The sequence below is a fragment of the Colossoma macropomum genome, unplaced genomic scaffold, assembly GCF_904425465.1.
Source record: "Colossoma macropomum unplaced genomic scaffold, Colossoma_macropomum, whole genome shotgun sequence".
Classification (NCBI taxonomy): domain Eukaryota; kingdom Metazoa; phylum Chordata; class Actinopteri; order Characiformes; family Serrasalmidae; genus Colossoma; species Colossoma macropomum.
The window spans coordinates 27858320-27879206 of NW_023494793.1; the positions used below are offsets into that span (position 1 = coordinate 27858320).

Below are 20887 nucleotides of genomic sequence, written 5' to 3' on the forward strand. Positions count from 1 at the left end.
AAACAGCATTGACAGTGTGTGTATGTTTTTTTTTCTGTTCATTTTTTTATCTATTCATGGTGGAGAGGCAGGGCATTGTAAGGCTAAATAGTACATAAAAAACTTGAGGCAGAAGAGGGACCGAAGTACTCTACCATAAACCACTATTATTCAGAATTACAATAATAATAATAATAATAATATTTTTTATTTATATAGCACTTTTCATGCTGGTGACAACTCAAAGTGCTTTACATTCAGGTGATAAAACATAGTTATACAAGAAATCATTAGTATTTATTTAGAATCATAAGAAAATTAAAAAGATCAAATTTTAAGATAAATACCATGAGACATAGAGTTTTAATTAAATGCTCAGTTAAAGAGATACGTTTTTAGATGGTTCTTAAAAGTGAGCACTGAGCTTGAGTGTCTAATAAAAGGTGGAATTGAGTTCCACAGTTTAGAAGCACAATAACTGAAAGAGGCCTCTCCATGTTTTCTGTATTTTACACAAGGTATTTGTAGAAAGCTACTGTCTGCAGATCTTAGATTACGTACCAGAACATAAACAGACAGACACTCTGTGATGTAAGCAGGTGCTTTAAGGTCATTTTGAGCTTTAAAAACTAGAAGCAGAACTTTAAAATCTGTCCTGAACAATACAGGTAGCCAGTGCAGTTCTTTTAAAACAGGAATGATATGATCTCTCTTTTTTGTTTTTGTTAGGATGCTGCTGCATTTTGTACGAGCTGTAAGGGATGTGTAGTTTTCTTAGGAAGTCCAGTAAGAAGAGCATTACAGTAGTCAAGTCTGCTTGTAACAAATGCATGAACAAGTTTCTCTGCGTCGCTCTGAGAGAGAAAAGGCCAAACTTTAGCGATATTTCTCAAGTGATAAAAAGCTACTTTAGTGACTGTGTTTACATGCAGGACAAAACAGAGCTCAGAGTCTAAGATCACACCCAGGTTTTGTACTTCAGGTTTGGTATATGAAGCTAAAGAACCAAGTTTCTCATAAATCACTTTTCTCTGAGTTTCTGTACCAACAATCAATATTTCAGTTTTTTCATGATTTAATTGTAGAAATATTTGCGACATCCACTGAGAAATATCTGACACACAGCTGGTTAGTCTGTCTACAGAGTCCTGATCTTCAGAAGGAATAGAAATGTATAGCTGGGTGTCATCAGCACAGCTATGAAAATTTATACTATGCTTCCTAATGACATCACCTAGAAGTAGCATGTACAAAGAGAAAAGCAAAGGCCTTAAGACTAAACCTTGAGGGACTCCACAAGAAATGGCAAATCTTTTTGATGAATGATATGATTCTATGATTCTAAAACTGTGCCTGAGTTTTTGAAGTCATTGAAGATGCTGGATTAAAATCTTGTGGTCAACGGTATCAAAAGATGCACTAAGATCTAATAAAACCAAAATAGAAGGATTTTGTGCATCGGCGCTGAGCCTGAGGTCATTCATAACACCAATCAATGCTGTCTCTGCACTATGGTTAGAACGAAAACCTGACTGAAACTTCTCATATAAATTGTTTGATATTAGATATGCATTTAGCTGTTTGTAAACAACTTTTTCTAAGACTTTACTTAGAAAAGCTAGGTTTGAAATTGGTCTAAAATTATTTAGTACAGAAGGATCCATGCTACTCATGGAAATAACGTTGTTCATGGAATACCTATGCAAAGAATGTAAAATTCGGTGGAATTCTCCTATAAGAGCTGCAGCTTAATAACCTCTATTTTTCAACAACCCTACAGACATCATTTCTCGGTGTAAAATTAAAGTACGACAGCGTCCATAAAGCAGAGCTCTCTGACTCCCGCTCGGATCTGTTGATGTCCATCATATCTGCGGCTGGCTAACATTAGCAGTGCGCATGCGCAGAGCCGAGAAGCCGAAAATGGCGGCGCTCCGGCTGGCTGTGTGCTGCTCTGCAGGAAGATCTTTCCTCAAGTCAAAAAACGCACTTCATGTTTCCAAAGTAAGTCATGAATCGTTTAAACACGTACACGTGTGCTGTGAGCCATGTATATTTAAACAAACCTAAATAAACGGTTCCAAGGTACTATCGTCACTGGGTTAGGTTAGTTCAGACAGAACACAAGGTCATTTTATTCATTCAAGCTGCAGTCCAGTCAAGGAAAGCAATTGGGTGTCTTAGCTGCAAAATTGGGTCACTTTGGATTTTTTGTACCAAGTTTATAGAATTTAGAGCTCACTATATTGTTTTATTTTGACATGTCATCTATGTCTGTGGTTTGGCATATGCCATCTTGTGTCTGTGATTTAGCGTAGCAGCCCTGAAGGAGTCAGCTGGAGCCAAAAGTTATGTCTGTAACAAGATCAGCAACTGCCTCATTACATGAATTGTAGTATAGTGTGCATTACTTTACATATATTCACGTCCATATAGTCTTAATGTTGATATGTGCAACGTAGCTAATGTTTACTGTCTAGACCAGGTTAGTTCACCATAGCAGGATTTCTCAGTTTAGCCCGATAACTTAAGCCCAAAGTCAAGCTTGTGCAATAGTAGAAAAGAGTTTAGAGACACTCCTCAGACATCTTTGGGCTTACGCTATCCGACTAACAGAAATTCAGGATCTCTCAGTTTAGCCAGATAACTAAAGTCAAGTCTGTACATTGGGAAAAGAGCTGAGGGACATTACTACTGGACAATCCACAACTGAGTTATCTGGCTAACTGCCCTGTGAAATACTCCCCAGAGATGCCACTACTTTGTCCTGGGTAGTTCAGTTGAAATGTTTGTAGATGACTAAAAATACAAAATCAATCAATAAATAAAAATGATCTTTATTTATATGAAGGTGGGTCATTTTTAATGTATTTTAGAACGTTATACTATGTTTGATTACTTTAATACTTAATATCTTTAAAGGAAAACACATTGTATTTTTATTTAAAATATATATCAGGTGTACCTTGTGAGCTGTTTACCTCTCTATACTTGGTGAACATGTTTCCTCTGTTTACCTCTGTATACTAGGTGAACATGTCCTTCGCCAGTCTGTCCAAAGGGAGGAAGGTGGCGATCTCCACTCTTGGTGTGTTGACGGCAGGAGGAGCTGGACTAGCCCTGATCCTCCATCAGTCAGTGAAAGCATCAGACCTGGAGCTGCACCCACCGTCTTATCCCTGGAGCCACAATGGCTTGCTGTCTGCTCTGGACCATGCCAGGTGCACTAACTCCTTCTAATGCCTGTTGTGAAAGTTTTTTTGTATTCGTTATTATGACATTGATTGCTAATGATATTATAATGATGTTGAAGTAGTGTTGAAGGGCATTTGAGACACTGAATGGATTTGTTTCTATGTTCTACAGTATTCGACGTGGCTATCAGGTGTACAAACAGGTGTGTGCAGCCTGCCACAGTATGGAATATTTGGCCTTCCGTAACTTGGTGGGAGTATCGCACACAGAGGAAGAGGTCAAGACCCTCGCTGAGGAGGTGAGGCTTAGTTGTTTATATTGAAGTGGACAAAATAACATGAAGAGAAACTTCAACTTTGGATTACCCTCTGAATCACAATACAAAGGAAGCTACAAATGAGTCATGCAATTTAATATGTGATTTTTCAGGTCAGCATAAAGCAACTAATAGGTGAACAAAAACTGCAGAATTGTAATTACAACTCTGCTTTACACTTGTACATACTGAATTTTTACATACCTTAATGTTCTTGTATTGAATATATTATATATCTGTTGTATGTCTCAGTTTTATATCTGACTCAGTTGGTCCACCAGATCTTTTTTTCTGATGGTTGCTGATAACTGTACTACAAAACTATAGCATCCACAGTGACAAGAGAATTGAGTCAGCACTTCCGTGACCCAAAAATGGATGTTGTGAGCTTCACAGAGATGAAATTCAAGACTGGTGCAGCCGCTTGGAAAATGCTTGTACCCTAAGCTAACACACAAAGCCTAAACACACATAAGGACAAAACCTTGGACCCCTTAGCGATGGAATAAAGAAATATGTTCTGATGAGTCATCTTGTTCCAGGCAGGTTTATGTTTGGAGAAAGCCAAATAGATCCATAATGGTATTGTCCACCATCTCATGGGAGTCATTAGTTCCAGTGATTGCTCTGCATGCTTTTATAATGGCCGAGCAGAGTGAGGTTGTGTTACAGGATCAGGTGCACCCTATGGTACAAACGCTGTTCATGATGATCATAATGCCTCTCTCTCTCAATCTCAGATTGAGGTAGTAGATGGTCCAGATGAGTCAGGAGAAATGTTCACTCGTCCAGGGAAACCATCTGATTACTTCCCGAAGCCGTACTCCAATCCAGAGGCAGCACGGGCTGCTAATAATGGTGCTCTTCCCCCTGATCTCAGCTACATCGTTAATGCCAGGTAACACTTTGAATCAGATCTGATTACAACCACAAGTAGAGCTACACAATATATAGTTAGGTGATCATTGACATTGGCCTTCGCAGTATGCAAATAAGCCCTTTAAGCCCTTTCCTGAGGAACATCAGATATTCCTGATACGTTTCTGAGGCTGTTTTGATTAATCAACACAGTCAAATCATCCAACAAACATAATTGTGTTCTGATTTTGGCCCCTATATTACAGACTGGCGTTTATTGCTTTAAATTAAGGAATGACCACTGTGTTTTTTTTATATATATTCCAAGGCATCTTGCAGTCACAATGTGTGTCAGTAAAATACTTCGTTTGTATTGTGCAGCTTTAGTCAAACTTTATTGTTATATGTTTATACACATGTGTAAATGACTAGCATAACACACCAGCTTCTGACATTAAATGTAAATCAGTTGCAGTCTTGCAGTTTTGTCTCAAAAAGCACCAGCCATCTTTTTTCCACAGCAGATTCCTTGAGCTCCGAAACGATTTACTTTGCAATTAAATACAGCAGCACCTACTTGGCTGCAATGGCTTCTATCTCTTGTCAGCAGTTTCACCTAACCTTCTTGACCACAGTTAGTCCTTCAAACAGAGACACCTGTACCAAACAGTACTGGCTAGCTAGCTAGCTAAGCATTTAGCAGTCAAAACAAAGTCAAAATACCTATTCAGAGAAATTGCTTACTCATGATGGATGTTAATGCAGTGAATTTTCAGAGAGCATTAATTTGCATATTTGGTTATAATTAGAACATATTTGCATTCAGAATTAATTACAACAGAGGGGGATTTCCACAATAATCTGTTGGCTAGCAAGTAATGCTCCATCACTGATTTCTTAAGATATATGCAACTAAAATACATAACTAAAACCTGTCCAGGGTGTTTCCTGCCTTCCGCCCAATGACAGCTGGGATAGGCTCCAGCCCCCAACCCCGCCACCACGCGACCCAGAAGGATAAGCAGTTTACATGATGTGTGTGTGTGTGTGTGTGTGTGTGTATTACACTAATGCCTCACAGTATATTAAATGATATTCATGGTAGGACCATAACTATATGTTGTGTTTGCATGTGTATATACTTTAGGCATGGTGGAGAGGACTATGTGTTTTCGCTGCTGACAGGCTATTGTGAACCCCCTGCTGGCGTGTCTGTGAGAGAGGGGCTCTACTACAACCCCTATTTCCCTGGCCAGGCCATTGCCATGGCCCCACCCATCTACAACGAGGTCCTAGAGTATGATGACGGTGAGTTTTTTATAGGCAGGTTTGATGGACAACACCATGGGCGATTCAATGAACTTTGATCGTTAGCAAAACAGTTACTGAAAGTGACTGTTACCTTTCAGCATTGTTACTATTCCCAGACAGTCATAGCCTGGTTCTGGACTACAGAGATTCTCCACTGAAAAGAAAATGTAGTCCAGAAGTAGACCAAATGGCTGTCCAGGAAACAGATCCCTTGTTTATTTTCCACTATTAGTATTGATACTTTGAATGAGATTTTTGATTTAATTTTAAGCTTTCTGTTGTCATTACTTGCATTAAGCTTAGAAGGAGCTGATCAGAAAAACAGGTCAAGGCTCCAGAAGAATAAAACAAAGTAAAAGCTCACAAGATTCAGCACTGTTTCCCCCATGCTAGCATAAAGCCATATATTTCTTAAATGTATTGTGGAGAGAAGCTGCAGATTTCATAACATTCTAGTAGCTTGACTTCAAACTACCTATATCACTAATGTCAAGTGCCATTCTTCAGCTTTAAGGTAGTGAGCCTTGCTACCGATGTGTTAATTGTTACCTCATGTGGTAAACTGACTCCAGTGGAGAGATTCTGTTTTTTTTAATAGGTGAAAGTGTATTTGATAAAATTAAATGTGCTTTTTTTTCTTGTTGCAGGCACACCAGCAACTATGAGCCAGGTGGCTAAAGATGTGTGTACTTTCCTGCGCTGGGCAGCCGAGCCAGAACATGACCAGAGGAAACGCATGGGCCTTAAGGTACTAATCTCTTGTTCTCCTGACTTCTTTCTTGTGATGTTTCGGCATGGGGTTAAAGATTGCTCTGTAGAGTACATTCATGTTTAGAGAAACAAATGAGTCTCGGTCCATGACTTTTGTTGAACTGGGTTGGCATTTAACTTGTATTTCTCTCCTCTTTTCACTCTTGTTTGCTTACAGCTGTTTATGGGCTCAGCGATCCTCATCCCGTTAGTGTACTATCTGAAGAGGCACAGGTGGTCTGTACTCAAGAGCAGAAAGATCGCTTACAGGCCACCCAAATGAACCATTCACCCTAGCCTTGATCAGCTCTAACCAGAGTCTCCACAGAGTTCTGCATCCAGTCTCTCATTCATTTATTTGCCACAATGGACATTATGCTTTTCTTAAAAGGGAATTGTTTTCGTGACTGAAAAGGCATTCAGATTTTATTTACAGGCATAGAATAAAAAAGTTAAAACACTTAGGGAGCATCATATTAATGGCTGTGTTCAGGAACTGAGGGCCTAGGAAGCACATTAATCTCAGTACATTGTCAAAGAGTTATACACATTTTTGTGTAAATATATGTTGCTGTATATCTAATAAATACTTTTGCAAAGCTTTCTAAGGTGTAGATTCTTTGTTTTAGGGGGAAAAAATAGCCCAGGATTGACATCTCTGTGCCCTTCCAAGGCAATAAACTGTCCTAGTTATAATATGCCTCTTTTTCACTGTGGTACAGTTTGTCCCTGAAACCCGCATTGGAGCACAGTTCGTACCTGGAAACACCCACTAGACATTAAAGTTTCTCAAATAAGACAAAACAGTCAATTTCCTACTCATTTTATCGTTTGTCGTAAATACACATATGTAAATCTAGTCGTTGGGTTCGTTCTGGCGAGGTTTATAGGAAAACGGATGTGTCAACTTCAGCGGAAGTGGTACTGCCCAGAGCGACTGAAGAGCGAGAAGGAGGACGGACACTCCGATTGTATCTTTCAAAGATAAAGGCAGGACTAAACGCCATTTAAACGTGAGTTTGCTCTCCTAACACATAATAACACCAACCGTGTGCCTTAAACAGATATTTTCCTGATTATGTGTGCGAGTCTCTGACCCTGAATAAGATACCAGTCACGGTCGTTAGCATTAGCATTAGCAACAGCGAAAAGCGCTACACCTCAGCGACTAGCAGCGAGCTAACTGGCTTCAAAAAGCCAGTGCAGTTGCGTTTGCAAGCGCTAATTATGCGCGACAAGGTAGAACACATGTTTGGTAGGGCATTTCAAGTACCAAATACATGTAGTATAAATGACAACTGAAAATCAGTGCGTTATGACTGGCTGGGTTCTTCACCGGCCCCTCCTCGTTCAGTGCGAGGCCTCCGTCCCTCTCACCGAAAGAAAGCGCCGCAGTGGAAAAATATCTTCGCAGGACAAAGCCATTTTTAGAAATGAGTAAACGCAGCGCAACGGTGCACTTACCGAAGATGCTAAAATGCAAACTAAAAACTCTAATTTCTCCTAATAATCAGATTTTTTATGTATCCGGTCCGCTAGCCAGCTGAACAGATTAGCTAGGTTGGCTAACGTCATTGTAGCCACAAAGCTAACTTATCTAACATCAGTGCATCGATTTGTATTGAGACCTCCGAGGCCTCCGGGATTACCCGCCGCGATGCAAGTAAATCATTTTATGTCTTATTTATACGCAGAACAACAACAGGGTGATATTAAATCGTTTTTGTTAACATTAACTTAAGATATCTGTAGCTGTCCGTGACACTGGCGGCTCGTGTCCTGAGAGGCGCAGGGTGGTCCGTCCTGTTCGCGTTTAATCTCGAAAATATGAACAAAATGGATAACCACGGCCATGCAGCACGGCTGATCCCGAGTGATCAACCGTGCAGTGGCGTTAAAATGGGTCATGGCCTCATTAGTACATTTTATAGTTGTAACCGCTTTAGGAAGGAGCGTCCGCGGCGAAATAGCCGAACGGGAGTGTCCTCGATTCGCCACGCAAATCTGCTTTGACATCGTACTGATGGCCTGGAGGACAGAGAGGACTTTGCTACATGTGGAAGCTCGTAGCATCGTTTTACTCGTTAAGTGTCCGGTGGCTTTGCGTGTAGGTCGCCTTCTGGTCCTCATGTTTCCCTGACAGGACGTGCAGAGGTTTCTAGTGTGAAGACGGGGGAGACACTAGGTCCTTTGCCCCTTGGCTTGGTGTTTTGTGGTCACGTTTTTTCCTAGCTGTCACGTCAACAGTAGTGAGAAATTGACACTCACACTGAATGTGGTCGGCAAAGGAAGGCATCACCATCAAACTCTGCTGAAGGCGAATCTTCGAAGCCTATACCCCAACAACTGCCATTTTAATGTCCTCAAAAAAAGTATCAAAATATGCATAAAATATCTAACTTATCTACTTTCACCAGTAAACCTATGAAAACCAGAAAACATAATGGTTACAGCCCCCTTGCTTATGACTATTGCTTTTTTCTCATGTCAGTTTGACTCAGATTCTCTTCCGATCTGTCTTTTCAGTCTGAAAATGGACAAGAGTGACTTGGTACAGAAAGCCAAGCTGGCCGAACAGGCAGAGCGCTATGACGATATGGCCACTGCCATGAAGGCGGTGACTGAGCGGGGCGTAGAGCTGTCCAATGAAGAGCGCAACTTGCTCTCTGTAGCCTACAAGAACGTGGTGGGTGCCCGACGCTCCTCTTGGCGTGTCATCTCCAGCATCGAGCAGAAGACTGAGGGCAATGAGAAGAAGCAGCAGATGGCACGCGAGTACCGCGAGAAGATCGAAGGCGAGCTGCAGGACATCTGCAACGATGTTCTGGTAACACTGCCAGCCCCAGAACACTTATCACACTGCAGCCTTGGTCATTTAACTGTTTATTAATTGATGTAAACTTAAATGACATAAGGAATGTTCTTTTGACAAATTTGGATGACATTTTAAATGCTTTTTGGAATGTCTCGTACAAGCTGAATTTACTTGCCTATTTCTGGAAAATTAAAACATATAAAGGATTTCCTTAAAAATTCTTTCTAATTTTTAATCACATAAGTTATTTAATAAGGATCCTGCATATCTTTGCCTTTATAGGGTCTGCTGGAGAAGTTTCTCATTCCCAATGCCTCTCAAGCTGAGAGCAAGGTGTTCTATCTGAAAATGAAAGGCGATTATTATAGATACCTGTCTGAGGTTGCATCTGGAGAGTCTAAGACCTGTAAGTTGATATCATTTGTTTTCTGGGATTTGTCTGGACTTGGCCCTAGTGCACTTGCTCATAAATTCTCATTGCCCAAACACTGTGTGGATGCCTTCAGAATTCTGGAATTGTAAAAGAATGAAAACTGTCATTACTATTTAATGAGTCTCTTGCTCTCTCTTCATGCAGCCACAGTTGACAACTCTCAGAAAGCCTACCAGGATGCATTTGAGATCAGCAAGAAAGAAATGCAGCCCACACACCCCATACGGCTTGGTCTGGCTCTTAACTTCTCTGTCTTCTACTATGAGATCCTCAACTCGCCCGAGAAGGCCTGCAACCTTGCCAAGACGGTTAGAAAACATTACCAGCAGAGTTGATACACTTAATATAAATCTAGTCTCTATCTTGATGACTTTTTAGGCAAATGAAGCCTATCCCCATTATGTATTGCATATTGTTGCTGTCTGACCAAAACCTGGTAATTTAATAGCGGAAAGGAAAACATGTTCTTAGCTATAACACATGTTAAAATAACGATTGTATCCCAAGTAAGTCTATGTTTACACCATATAAAAGGCAGCTGGAGTTTCAAAATATTCAAACATGACCGGTACACAAGATATCTTGTGTTCTGTATATTCATATTCAAAGTGAATAATTTAGTAAAGAATTGAAAAAAAATGTTTTATTAGGCCTTTGATGAAGCCATTGCTGAGCTTGACACCTTAAATGAGGATTCCTACAAAGACAGCACCTTGATCATGCAACTACTAAGGGACAATCTCACCGTAAGTGATTCTTAAATTCTATAACAGGATGATTACTCTAGCGATTCAGTACCAAATTGGTTAACATCATATAACATTTCGGTGGTTTTTGTGTCGTTTCTGCAGCTGTGGACGTCGGAAAACCAGGGCGACGAGGCAGATGCGGGCGAGGGAGAGAACTAGAGGAGCTGCTCTGATCTCCAAACACACGCACACATACACTCATCTTAATTAAAAAATAAATAATTACACAGACGGCTTCCACCAACCCCCCCACCCCACCCTACTTTACATTCCCCATCCCTCCTCCATTTAGCCCCCAACCCCTGTCCCCTTACCTTCTGTACGATCATCACGAGACGCACCTGAAGCAAGACACACACTGAAGCCCCTCACACAGGCACCGGCGGCGGGGATGGGGGGGCTCACAGGGTGACATGCCGATGTCAGCAGGTCCAGTCATTTTGTTTGTGAATTTAACATGGTTGTACTGAATAGCGAGTCCCTATTTGTCGTGTGTGTGAGAGAGAGTGAATGAGAAAGAGAGCGAGAGACTGACTGAGCGAGTGTATGAAGGAGAGATTGAGTGTGCTTGTTCCAGAGTGAGTGAGTGAGTGTGTGTTTTGGAGTCGGGGTTATGAACTCTAAAAGTCCTTCCTAATGATTCCCATTTATTTCCACCTTAGCTGGTTGTGCATTTTCATCCTTTTTTTCTTGTTTTTGTTACGAACATTTTTTAGTGTAATTCGTCATGGTATTTGCAGGTTTTATTGTATGGTTATTAAACTGGCAGTTTATTTTCACCAAACACTGTAATTCTTGAGTTTTGTATCTTGTTTTTGGACCTATGATGCTATGCCTCTCAGCTTGGATTCCTGGTGTCGGTGCTAGGGTTATTCACTGAAAGCCCTGTTCGGACACATGGTCAGGTGGCCATTTCATAAAGTAAATGTCTGAAAAATTAAATTTCAGTGGAAAATGTGTATTTATTTAAGATGTTTCATTCTACACACACTGCTGTAAGGAAAACAGTGAGATGTGTTCACATCAAGTAGTTCTTATGTATGAGTTTAGTCTGTAGAGACCATGATATAAGAATTTGATATCTCGTGGCCAGTAATTAATGTGGCTACAAATTATTTTTTTATAAAAAGCATTCCCAACATTAGCTAGTCAAACAGTATTACACCGAAAAAGATGCATTTTCTGCCACGTAATGGATTAGTCTATAGATTATTAAATGAAGTACTTTTTAAATTGTGTGAAAGTAAGGTGGGTTAAAAGCATCTCCAACAAGTGCACAGTTTTAGTTTTATAACACATTTACAAGTTGGGCAAAGATGTTTCTTTAAAAATTTCATAATTCTTGAGATGTGAATTTAAGTCATTCAGAGTGGAGACCATTCGAACTTGCTGAGTCTAAATTGTTCACAGTGGTAGTAAAAGTAACCAGACTTCTGAAGTGTTTAATGCCTCTTAAAGCTACATGTTATTACTAACTACGTAATTATTACACAAAATGGTTCTGAATACATTGCCTGATGATGTCTGACACATTGTTTATGATCATTTTCTCAGTCTTTAACCCAAAATGTGTTTAATAAAATAATTTGGTAGATTTCCATGCAGGGTGTTGTAAAGCAAAATAGGCCCCAAAGGAAACATTTTTTATTTTCCACTATATCAGCATTACAGTTATAGACTCAGAAGTCACGTGTAGGTTCACTGGTCAATTTGGACAGTAAATAAAATGGCTATATTTGTGTTGTAGACATCTCGTCCCCAGGTTCCTATCACCACCACTGTAAAGAAATCTGAGTCGGTTAAGTTTCTCTATAATTAACCATTTCACATCAAAATACTCTGAATGACTGTACATTTTAATAACTGAATTACACATGTTCGTATATTTTAAAATATTGTCCTGACCTTTTATGTCAGATGTGAATATTTGGCCATATTCAAATTTCCATATAGTTACATTAGTACTGAAACTTAGTCTGATTTCACTCTATGCGCTTCACAAATCTTGCTGCTTAATATCTGCAGCTTCACTTCAAAAACACCCCATCCTCCGTTTTGTAACCTGCATACTGAACGCTCCAGCCTCTATACCACCCTCTAGTGGTCTAATGATGATACTACAATGCATTCACACAGTAATATTACTAGATAGAGTACTCTTTACAGGTACAATAGGCAAGTAAAAAGTTTAGGACCTTGAATCGTATTCAAAATAATGAATATATTTCCTAATATCAGCTGCTGGTATTCGCTCCTTCGTGCACTTTAACAGGACTATTTACCCTTGCGGAGCAACGTTTACATTTTCGGGAAGGTTCACACCCGTTTTAATTGGTCTTAACGCAGGCGCGCATTGATATGACAGGTGTTTCAAGGCCGTAATCAAACTAAAACATTTACTGCAGAGCCGCGGCGGCCGCGCGCTGAAGAGACGAAACATTCATTACTCTCATCATTTATTTTAGGTGCAAAGGTAAGATGATTAGAACTCAAATTAAAGACATTATCAAGTTGGCTAACTTTGGTTTAAAGTAAATTAACGGTTCTTTACAAGTTTCATCGAAGTACGGACTGGCTGCTGCGTTCGGTGACGTTAACGGGTTAACTGTTATCGTTAGCTCGCTAGCTATCGTTAATTTAACATTCACTTGACAAAGCAATGGCAACGGCTGTTTGCTCCTTACTGTGTGTTTCTGTTCACATTTATTTTAGGGAGTCTTTATAAAGTTTCAGCATATGCGTCTTATAAATCAGTGCCGGGTAGCAAGACTTCATTTCGACATAGTTTCAGTGTCCGTCAGATTGGTAGCTAGCTAGCTAACCTAGCTAGGCTAGCTGTTTATATCAGAGGTCCCTGTGGTGATTGATGTGTCCGCCAGCTGACTTCTCTGATTACGTTTTCGGAGAGGTTTGCTTATTATAAGTTGCATGTTTCAGTTGATGTGTTGTGTTTGAGACATTTCCATTTGTACTTACATGCTCGAGTAATGCTAAAATATCTTACTGTGCTAAGAATTTGACCACAAAAAGTAACTTAGAAGAAACGGTTCTAAACTGCGAGTGTTTGAGACCTTGAACCATATGATAATGTTTATATGTGTGGTACAGCTACACTGCAGCGAGATGCTCAGTTAATAAAGGTTTATTAATTGAACAATTCTTACTTTTAAAACTCATAAGGACACGTCTGTTATGTAACTGTTGTACACTGTTATGTAACTGTAGTACACGTATCACTTTTAGGTTCACGTCTAAAACTCTCATGGTAGAGCATCTGACTAAACATTTTGAGAGGAAAAAGTCTCAGAAATACACTCTTTAAAAAATTGTTTTACAAGGGTCCTTTAGTAAAGGGAATGGTTCTGTTTTATATAAAGCCATTTCATGCTTAAATGGTCCTTTGCATGGTGGAATCGTTCTTCAGATTGGTTGGGAATGTCTTGTATATTGTTCTGTATAGAACATTTTTGAAAGTGGTTCTATGTAGCACCAAAACGGGTTCTTCTATTGTGATGTCAAGCTGGTAACAATATAGAACTCATGGGTCTGAATAGAAATTGTACGTTCTTTACTAAAGAACGCTTTAAGAACCATCTTTTTTTTTTTTAGAGAATGTTGGTTCTAATTCTATAACAACTAAAGAATTGAAATGTTGTTTTACCAATGTGGCAAACATAGCACTAATTAATTCCCACCAGTTTTGTTTCAAATGTGCTTGCTAGGATAATGGTAATGGTCTGGTCGCACACATTACAACAATAATTGCACATTATGTGAGGAAATAATAGTTAATTATATTTGATTTCATGCACCAATTATCAGTCATTTTAAATGGTGGCTTTATGGGCCATTGCACTACAGTAATTGTTTGCTGCGTTATAAAACTATATGTTTAAATAGTTGAAGGTGAACCCATTGGAACCTGTTCTGGTTGAGTTCCATTTACCATGAAAATAAGCTTTCAGTTTTTCCCTCAGTAAGGGAAAGATAACTAGCCCTTTAAGTTTATTGCACAGCTTGAAGAATGAACAGCAGTGGTCCAGCATATCCTTTGGCTTCACTCTATGTGGGTGATCTGCACCCTGACGTCACGGAGGCCATGCTTTATCAAAAGTTCTCACCTGCTGGACCCATCATGTCCATTCGTGTATGCCGAGACATCATCACACGCAGGTCCCTCGGCTATGCTTACATTAACTTCCAGCAGCCTGCAGACGGTGAGCTCTTGCACCACCTCACTAAGACTGCTCCTAATTGAGGTATTTCCTTTCATCACTTTTTTTGAGGACTTTTGCAGTTTTGGTAGTGTAAGCATCTTCATCCAGGGTCCTGTGTTAGGCCATATCCAGCAATTATTCATGCTATTGGTGTAAAGTCCTGCTTCACATCTTTCAAATGCTACTTTTCTTATGCTACAGCTGAATGTGCCCTTGATACAATGAACTATGAAGTCATAAAGGGTCGTCCAATCAGGATCATGTGGTCACAGCGAGACCCTTGTCTAAGGAAGTCTGGAGTAGGGAATGTTTTCATCAAGAACATGGACGAGTCCATCGACAACAAGGCACTTTATGACACTTTCTCTGCTTTTGGAAACATTCTGTCATGTAAGGTAAGATTAGGTCAGATATCTGTAAAACTGTTTTGTGGCTTTTTCTTGTATTTATCTGGCATATTGTTAATATGTATTTGGACACTGTGATTTTGCAGTAAAACGTTCTATTTTACAGGTAGTTTGTGATGAGCATGGCTCGAAAGGTTATGGGTTTGTGCACTTTGAGACACAAGAGGCAGCTAACCGAGCCATTGAAACCATGAACGGCATGCTCCTGAATGATCGCAAAGTGTATGTGTTTATTCTTCAGCTTTTGCTTATAGCAGAACACAAGCCGTGTACTCTACTGTGTCTGCTTGTCCCACAGGTTAAGGACAGTCTTTCTCTTTAGTAAAGTCCACCCTAAGCCCAGCTTAGCTTGATACAGCCTTGTGTTTGTAGTGATGTGTTTGTTATCTAGCCATTATCAAGTAGGTTTAGTAGGTGTTAAGTGTTCATAAGAGTACTATGCTCCAGGTATTATCCGCATCAGATATTGAAAGGAAGTGTTTTGTTTTGCTAATAAAAGTAATGGCAAAATGTTACCTCTTAGGTATCTTTTGACCTTTCTTTACTCAGAATAAAGGCAGGTAAAGAGCTGGCAAGGAGTCCAGGCCCAGTCTGTCCCCTGGGGGAAAAAAGTCAGCTGTCACCATTTAGGTCAGTGCATGTGAGGAGCAGTCTGCTGCAGGATTTCAGCTGAACCAGAATGAGCACTCCGACGGCATGTGGAGTGAATGTTAGGGCTTGCAGAAGACATTAAATTGGCCCTTGATTCTGATGTAATGTAGGCTGTATAGGTGACTTGAAAGTGCAGTATGCTTCATCAGTTTGATGTGTTTCATTGCTTGAGTTGTAGCGTTTATCCATGTGAGTTTTTCATTCTTGTTTCTTTTGTGTTTTTGGATCTGAATGAACAGCTTTGTGGGACATTTTAAATCTCGTAAAGAGCGGGAGGCGGAGTTTGGAGCCAAGGCCATGGAATTTACCAATGTTTACATTAAGAATTTTGGAGAGGACTTTGACAGTGAGAAACTGCGGAGCGTCTTCTCTGAATACGGTAAGAAAAGCTTAGCTTCGTCAGATGATCTGACTGAAATCTCCACACAGTTATAAACTGTCATTGTGGTTAGTCCATCATCCAAAATTGAGCTTAAACTGAAAATGAGCTTTGCAGGGAAGACCTTAAGTGTTCGTGTGATGACGGATGAAAAAGGACGTTCTCGTGGCTTTGGCTTTGTGAACTTTGAAAACCACAATGACGCACAGAAAGTAAGATTAGTGTCAGTGTTGTTCTTTTTGTACATAAAAATGGATGCACACCCCAAAATATAAAATCTCATACTGCCTGTCCCGGTTTCAGGCAGTAGCTGAGATGAATGGGAAGGAACTTAATGGGAAGATTCTGTATGTGGGTAGGGCTCAGAAGAGACTAGAACGGCAGGGAGAACTCAAACGCAAGTTTGAGCAGATCAAGCAGGAACGATTAAATCGCTACCAGGTAAATACACATTTCGTTGAGCTTGAGAAAGATGCTGTGTAAATTAAATGTTTATTATTATTATTATTATTATTATTATTATTATTGTTGTTATGCTTACATGAGAATTTCTGAAGATGCCAATCAATGTCATGCGGAATCATATACCTTTTCAACATACGTGTGTGTGTGTGTGGTTTTGCTGATGTGTTTTCAGGGGGTTAATTTATATGTGAAGAATCTGGATGATGGTGTTGATGATGACAAACTGAGGAAAGAGTTTTCACCATATGGTACTATCACCAGTGCCAAGGTAATGTAAATTTGAAGTAAATTTAGCTCTTTTTAGACTTTTGTTTTGGATGTCCAAATGTTTTTTTTTGTTTTTTTTTAGGCTTTCATAAAAAATTTTGTTGTTGTTGTTGTTGTTGTTGTTGTTGTATCGATGTATATATTTCTTCTTCTTCTTTTTTTTTTTTTTCCCGAGCCAGGTGATGACCGAAGGAGGCCGCAGTAAGGGCTTTGGCTTTGTGTGCTTCTCCTCTCCTGAGGAAGCTACTAAAGCAGTGACTGAGATGAACGGCCGCATCGTCAGTACTAAGCCTCTCTATGTTGCGCTGGCCCAAAGGAAGGAGGAGCGCAAGGCCATCCTCACCAACCAGTACATGCAGAGACTGGCCAGTGTGAGAGCCATCCCTAGCCCTGCAATGCCTGCTTATCAGCAGAGCTCCGGCTACTACATGCCTTCTATGCCACAGGTGGGCGGGCGTTTTTGTTTTTGTATTTTATTTTTTTTTTATTATTAATTTTTGTATTTATTTATTTACTTTCTTTTTTTCTTTATGCATTCACATAGCCTTTTCTGTTTTTGTGTTAATAGCCTCAGGGACGTACCTTCTTTAGCGCTGTACCAAACCTACGGCCAGCACCACGCTTTACAGCACAAGCTCCCAGACCACAGGGTAGGAGGATGGATGTGGGGTAGGGGTATGACGATATGTTATCGTGAAAAATTGCATCACAGTCTACTTCGTTTGGGTTTTGTGTGTATCATTGATACTTCAAAGAGCAGTGAACTGCACATTACATTAATCTGTTAATACTAAGCAGACGTAGCAGTCATTTATGCTTTTTAAATCTACTTTTCTATCAATGTGGTTTTTCAGTGCTGTTGTCACATAAGGAACATGATCTAAGAAAGCCACAAATGTTCATTTCTGTGTCAAAGATGACCATTTTGTGCAAACATTTTGAAATTCATTGTTCTGCCTTTTTTTTGTTAATCTAATGCTGAAATTTAAAATAAGTGCTAAATGATCTAAAATCCTTTCTGAAAGGCAGTACATGCTTGCTCAGGATCGCAGGGTGTCCTACAATAAAGGCAGTGCTTCTTTTAATATTGCACACAGAAAACTTTTTCTAAAACAAGCTGTTGCATTCGATTATTGTCAATTTGGACATGTCGTAACTACTGTGGGGTGTTGTAAATCTACAAATCCCAACGGGTCAGGTTTTAATGAAAAAATTGATAGAATTTCTGAATGTGTTGCTGACATTAGTGATTAAGCAGCATCGCAGATTAAAGAACAACTTTGTTCTTAGTGTATTGTTTCTGTTAGCGTTTTTAGCATGACACTGTTTTGCTTGTGTGTTGCCAACTTAAAGAAAATTAAATCTGAAAACCTCAGTGATTCATCTTGACATATTGCCATGTTGTCTAACGCTAACAAGTCTCACAGTAAACACCTGATTCTGTGATAAAATGAATAACTGTAATGTGTGTCTGGTCTTAATTTGTTCTTTAATTGGCTGCGATAGCGCCATACTCTGCTCATATGATGAGGTCAGCGATGCCACGCAGGGCATCCACCCCCATCAGCACTGTGCGCCAGGCCTCCACCCAGGCACCAGGCATTGTCCACACCCAGAGAATGGGTAAGAAACTGAGGTTATGGATGAATAGGAGGTGTTTTTTTGTGTTGTTGTTGTTGTTGTTGTTTTTAAATTTGTCATTTATTTATTTACAGATTTTTTGGTTTTTTGATTAAGGTTTTAAATAAACTTTGGCTATAAGTTTCAGACAGCCCAGCTCTCAGCTTGTTTCTGGCAAATTCTCACTGCTGTTCTTGAATGCTTTGACTGGTTCAGCTGCATGAAGTATGGCTTTAATGAGTTGATTGGTCAGTATTCAGTAATGAAACCAAGGCAGACAAGTTTTTGGCTAGTACCTTAAGTTGAGAGCAGAACTCATGCTTTCACTTGTCAAGTCTAGTTAAAGTGTTCGTAATCTATCCAAAGTTACCCATTCAATTTGTAAAAGAAATATTTGTGGATTTGGCATCCTGATATGACAGTACAGTTCTTTTCTCTTTTTCTGTGACTGCCATCCTTCTGCAACTTCCACTAGTTGCTGTTTCAGTAGACAGTATTATTCCCTTTGTCATAGAGCATGTGTAAACAGAGATGTTTAATAGACCAGTTGAAGTATGTATTCTGTCTCTCTGCCCAGCTCATGTTGGGACACAGACAGCAGGTGGTCGAACTGTGGGAGGAGCAATGATGAGAGGAATCAATCAGTACAAGTACTCAAGTGGAGTCCGAAATATGCAGCAGGTTATTAATGTACCGCCTCCTGTTACACAGGTAATGCACTCAGATGTGTGCAAATATATGCAGAGTACCTGTGTTTGATTTGTATGGAGTGGTTAGCAGGACCAGCAAACATGCCCACCGAAGCACCTGTAGCTACGTAATGCAGGAAAGATGACCTGCAGTGTGTCCTGTAACTTTTTGTAATATGTATTTTTCTATGTGGGCTGAGTGGTCAAAGGAGAAACTGCAGGATTTAGACATTTCTGTGAAACAGATGGGTTTTTTTTTGGCAAGTACTTAACACCTGGATTGGACTCTGTTAGAGGTTAATTTGTTTATTTTCAGGCTATCAGCTTTGCTGTATTCTAAGGAAATAAGCTTTGTTTCGTAGGTCATGCCCCCTCCAGTCATGGAGCCTGCTGTTCATGTAAAAGGTCAGGAGCCCCTCACTCCATCAATGTTGGCAGCTGCACCTCTTTTGGAGCAGAAACAACTACTGGGTGTGTTTCATTCACTCACATACATATACATACACACACACACACACACACACACACACACACACACACACACACAAAATAAAACTTGCCTCCCAGGGAATTCATTCATTTTGTATGATCCCTCAGGTGAGCGTCTGTATCCGCTGATACAAGCCCTTCATCCTAATCTTGCTGGAAAAATCACTGGCATGCTGCTGGAAATTGATAACTCTGAATTGCTGCACATGCTTGAGTCTCCAGAGTCCCTGAATGCCAAGGTACACATACTCACAAGTATACTGCCAGTTCCTTTCCAGGGTAGTTGTAAGGCATAAAATAACTTTGGACTGCAATCTGTAGCTTTGTTTGTATATAAAACACATAAGTAATTACTTTTTAAACATGTTTGCTTTAGGTTGAGGAGGCAGTAGCTGTGCTTCAAGCTCATCAAGCCAAGGAAGTGTCCTCTAAGAAGTGAAGATGCCTTCAGGCAGGTAAAACACCAGACAAGTGCTTGTGAGCTGATGCCAGTTTTAAAACTGCTCATTCCTACTTTTTAAGCGCAGGTCCTGTGCTTTTGTGTTACTGCTACGTTCAGACCGCAGGTTTGACAGGTTTCCTTTTACCTGCAGTGTGAACATAGCCTTATACTGCAGTATGTTCTGCATCTCCAGCTCTTCTTTATCCATGTGTTTTCCATTGGCTACAATCATTTTAAAAGCAACTGTTGACATTCATGTAACTTGTAGGCTTGATCTGCTAAAATAGTATGTAGAAGTGTAAATAGAAGTGTTTCTGTGCACAGTAAAATATGCTGGGGTGTTTTTACATATTGCTTCATGAACGTGTGGTTTCTGACTTTTTAATTTAATTTTGCACTGTAACTAAGTAACATTTGGTGCCATCAGCTAACAGTATAAAAAGTGCAGGCATTTCATATAGTTAGTTTGCAGAATGTCTGTGTCTGTGATGTTATTAATTTTTTGCCCCCCATTTTGTTTTTAATTGCAGGCTTGAATGTTGGGTTTTGCCTAAGAGCCGAAAGAGTGGGGGAAAGAAAATGAGAAATGGGGGGAAGAAAGAAAATGGTTGTAGACTGCCTAGTCAAATGTGACTAGTGTGAAGACTGTTCAGTGTTATGTTTGTTCTGCTTTTGTTTATAAAAATGAAAAAAGGGGAAAAAAAGAAAGAAAAAATGTGAAAAAAAAATCTTTGTTGTGCATTAAAAACATTTGGGCTCACCTGCAGCCATGTTGCAGTCTTGTCCATTATTGTCATTTTCATTGGGTTAAGTGTGAGTTGGATTTGCTATACGGCTGTTCCATGGACAGTTCCT

General features: G+C 39.8%; 3 protein-coding genes across 3 annotated transcripts; all 3 read left to right on the forward strand.

The window, feature by feature from the left end:
* Positions 1–1883: 1883 nt before the first annotated feature.
* On the forward strand, positions 1884–7014 carry LOC118813614 (cytochrome c1, heme protein, mitochondrial-like). The gene is made up of 7 exons (XM_036579049.1): positions 1884–1983; positions 3010–3200; positions 3346–3472; positions 4231–4388; positions 5496–5656; positions 6307–6407; positions 6588–7014. Exons 1-7 carry the CDS (start codon positions 1903–1905, stop codon positions 6690–6692), a joined length of 924 nt encoding a protein of 307 aa, XP_036434942.1. The 5' UTR covers positions 1884–1902; the 3' UTR covers positions 6693–7014.
* A 266-nt stretch (positions 7015–7280) lies between these two features.
* LOC118813615 (14-3-3 protein beta/alpha-A-like) lies at positions 7281–11348 on the forward strand. Its single transcript, XM_036579050.1, has 6 exons — positions 7281–7422; positions 8936–9236; positions 9507–9630; positions 9802–9965; positions 10308–10403; positions 10509–11348. The coding sequence occupies exons 2-6, from the start codon at positions 8943–8945 to the stop codon at positions 10563–10565; spliced, it is 735 nt and encodes a 244-aa protein (XP_036434943.1). The 5' UTR covers positions 7281–7422; positions 8936–8942; the 3' UTR covers positions 10566–11348.
* A 3082-nt stretch (positions 11349–14430) lies between these two features.
* Positions 14431–20732, forward strand: pabpc1l (poly(A) binding protein, cytoplasmic 1-like). Its single transcript, XM_036578043.1, has 15 exons — positions 14431–14623; positions 14825–15018; positions 15137–15252; positions 15921–16060; positions 16178–16272; positions 16364–16501; positions 16698–16793; positions 16972–17238; positions 17361–17442; positions 18299–18415; positions 18990–19123; positions 19464–19572; positions 19699–19829; positions 19967–20045; positions 20563–20732. The coding sequence occupies exons 1-14, from the start codon at positions 14431–14433 to the stop codon at positions 20027–20029; spliced, it is 1875 nt and encodes a 624-aa protein (XP_036433936.1). The 3' UTR covers positions 20030–20045; positions 20563–20732.
* Positions 20733–20887: the final 155 nt, after the last annotated feature.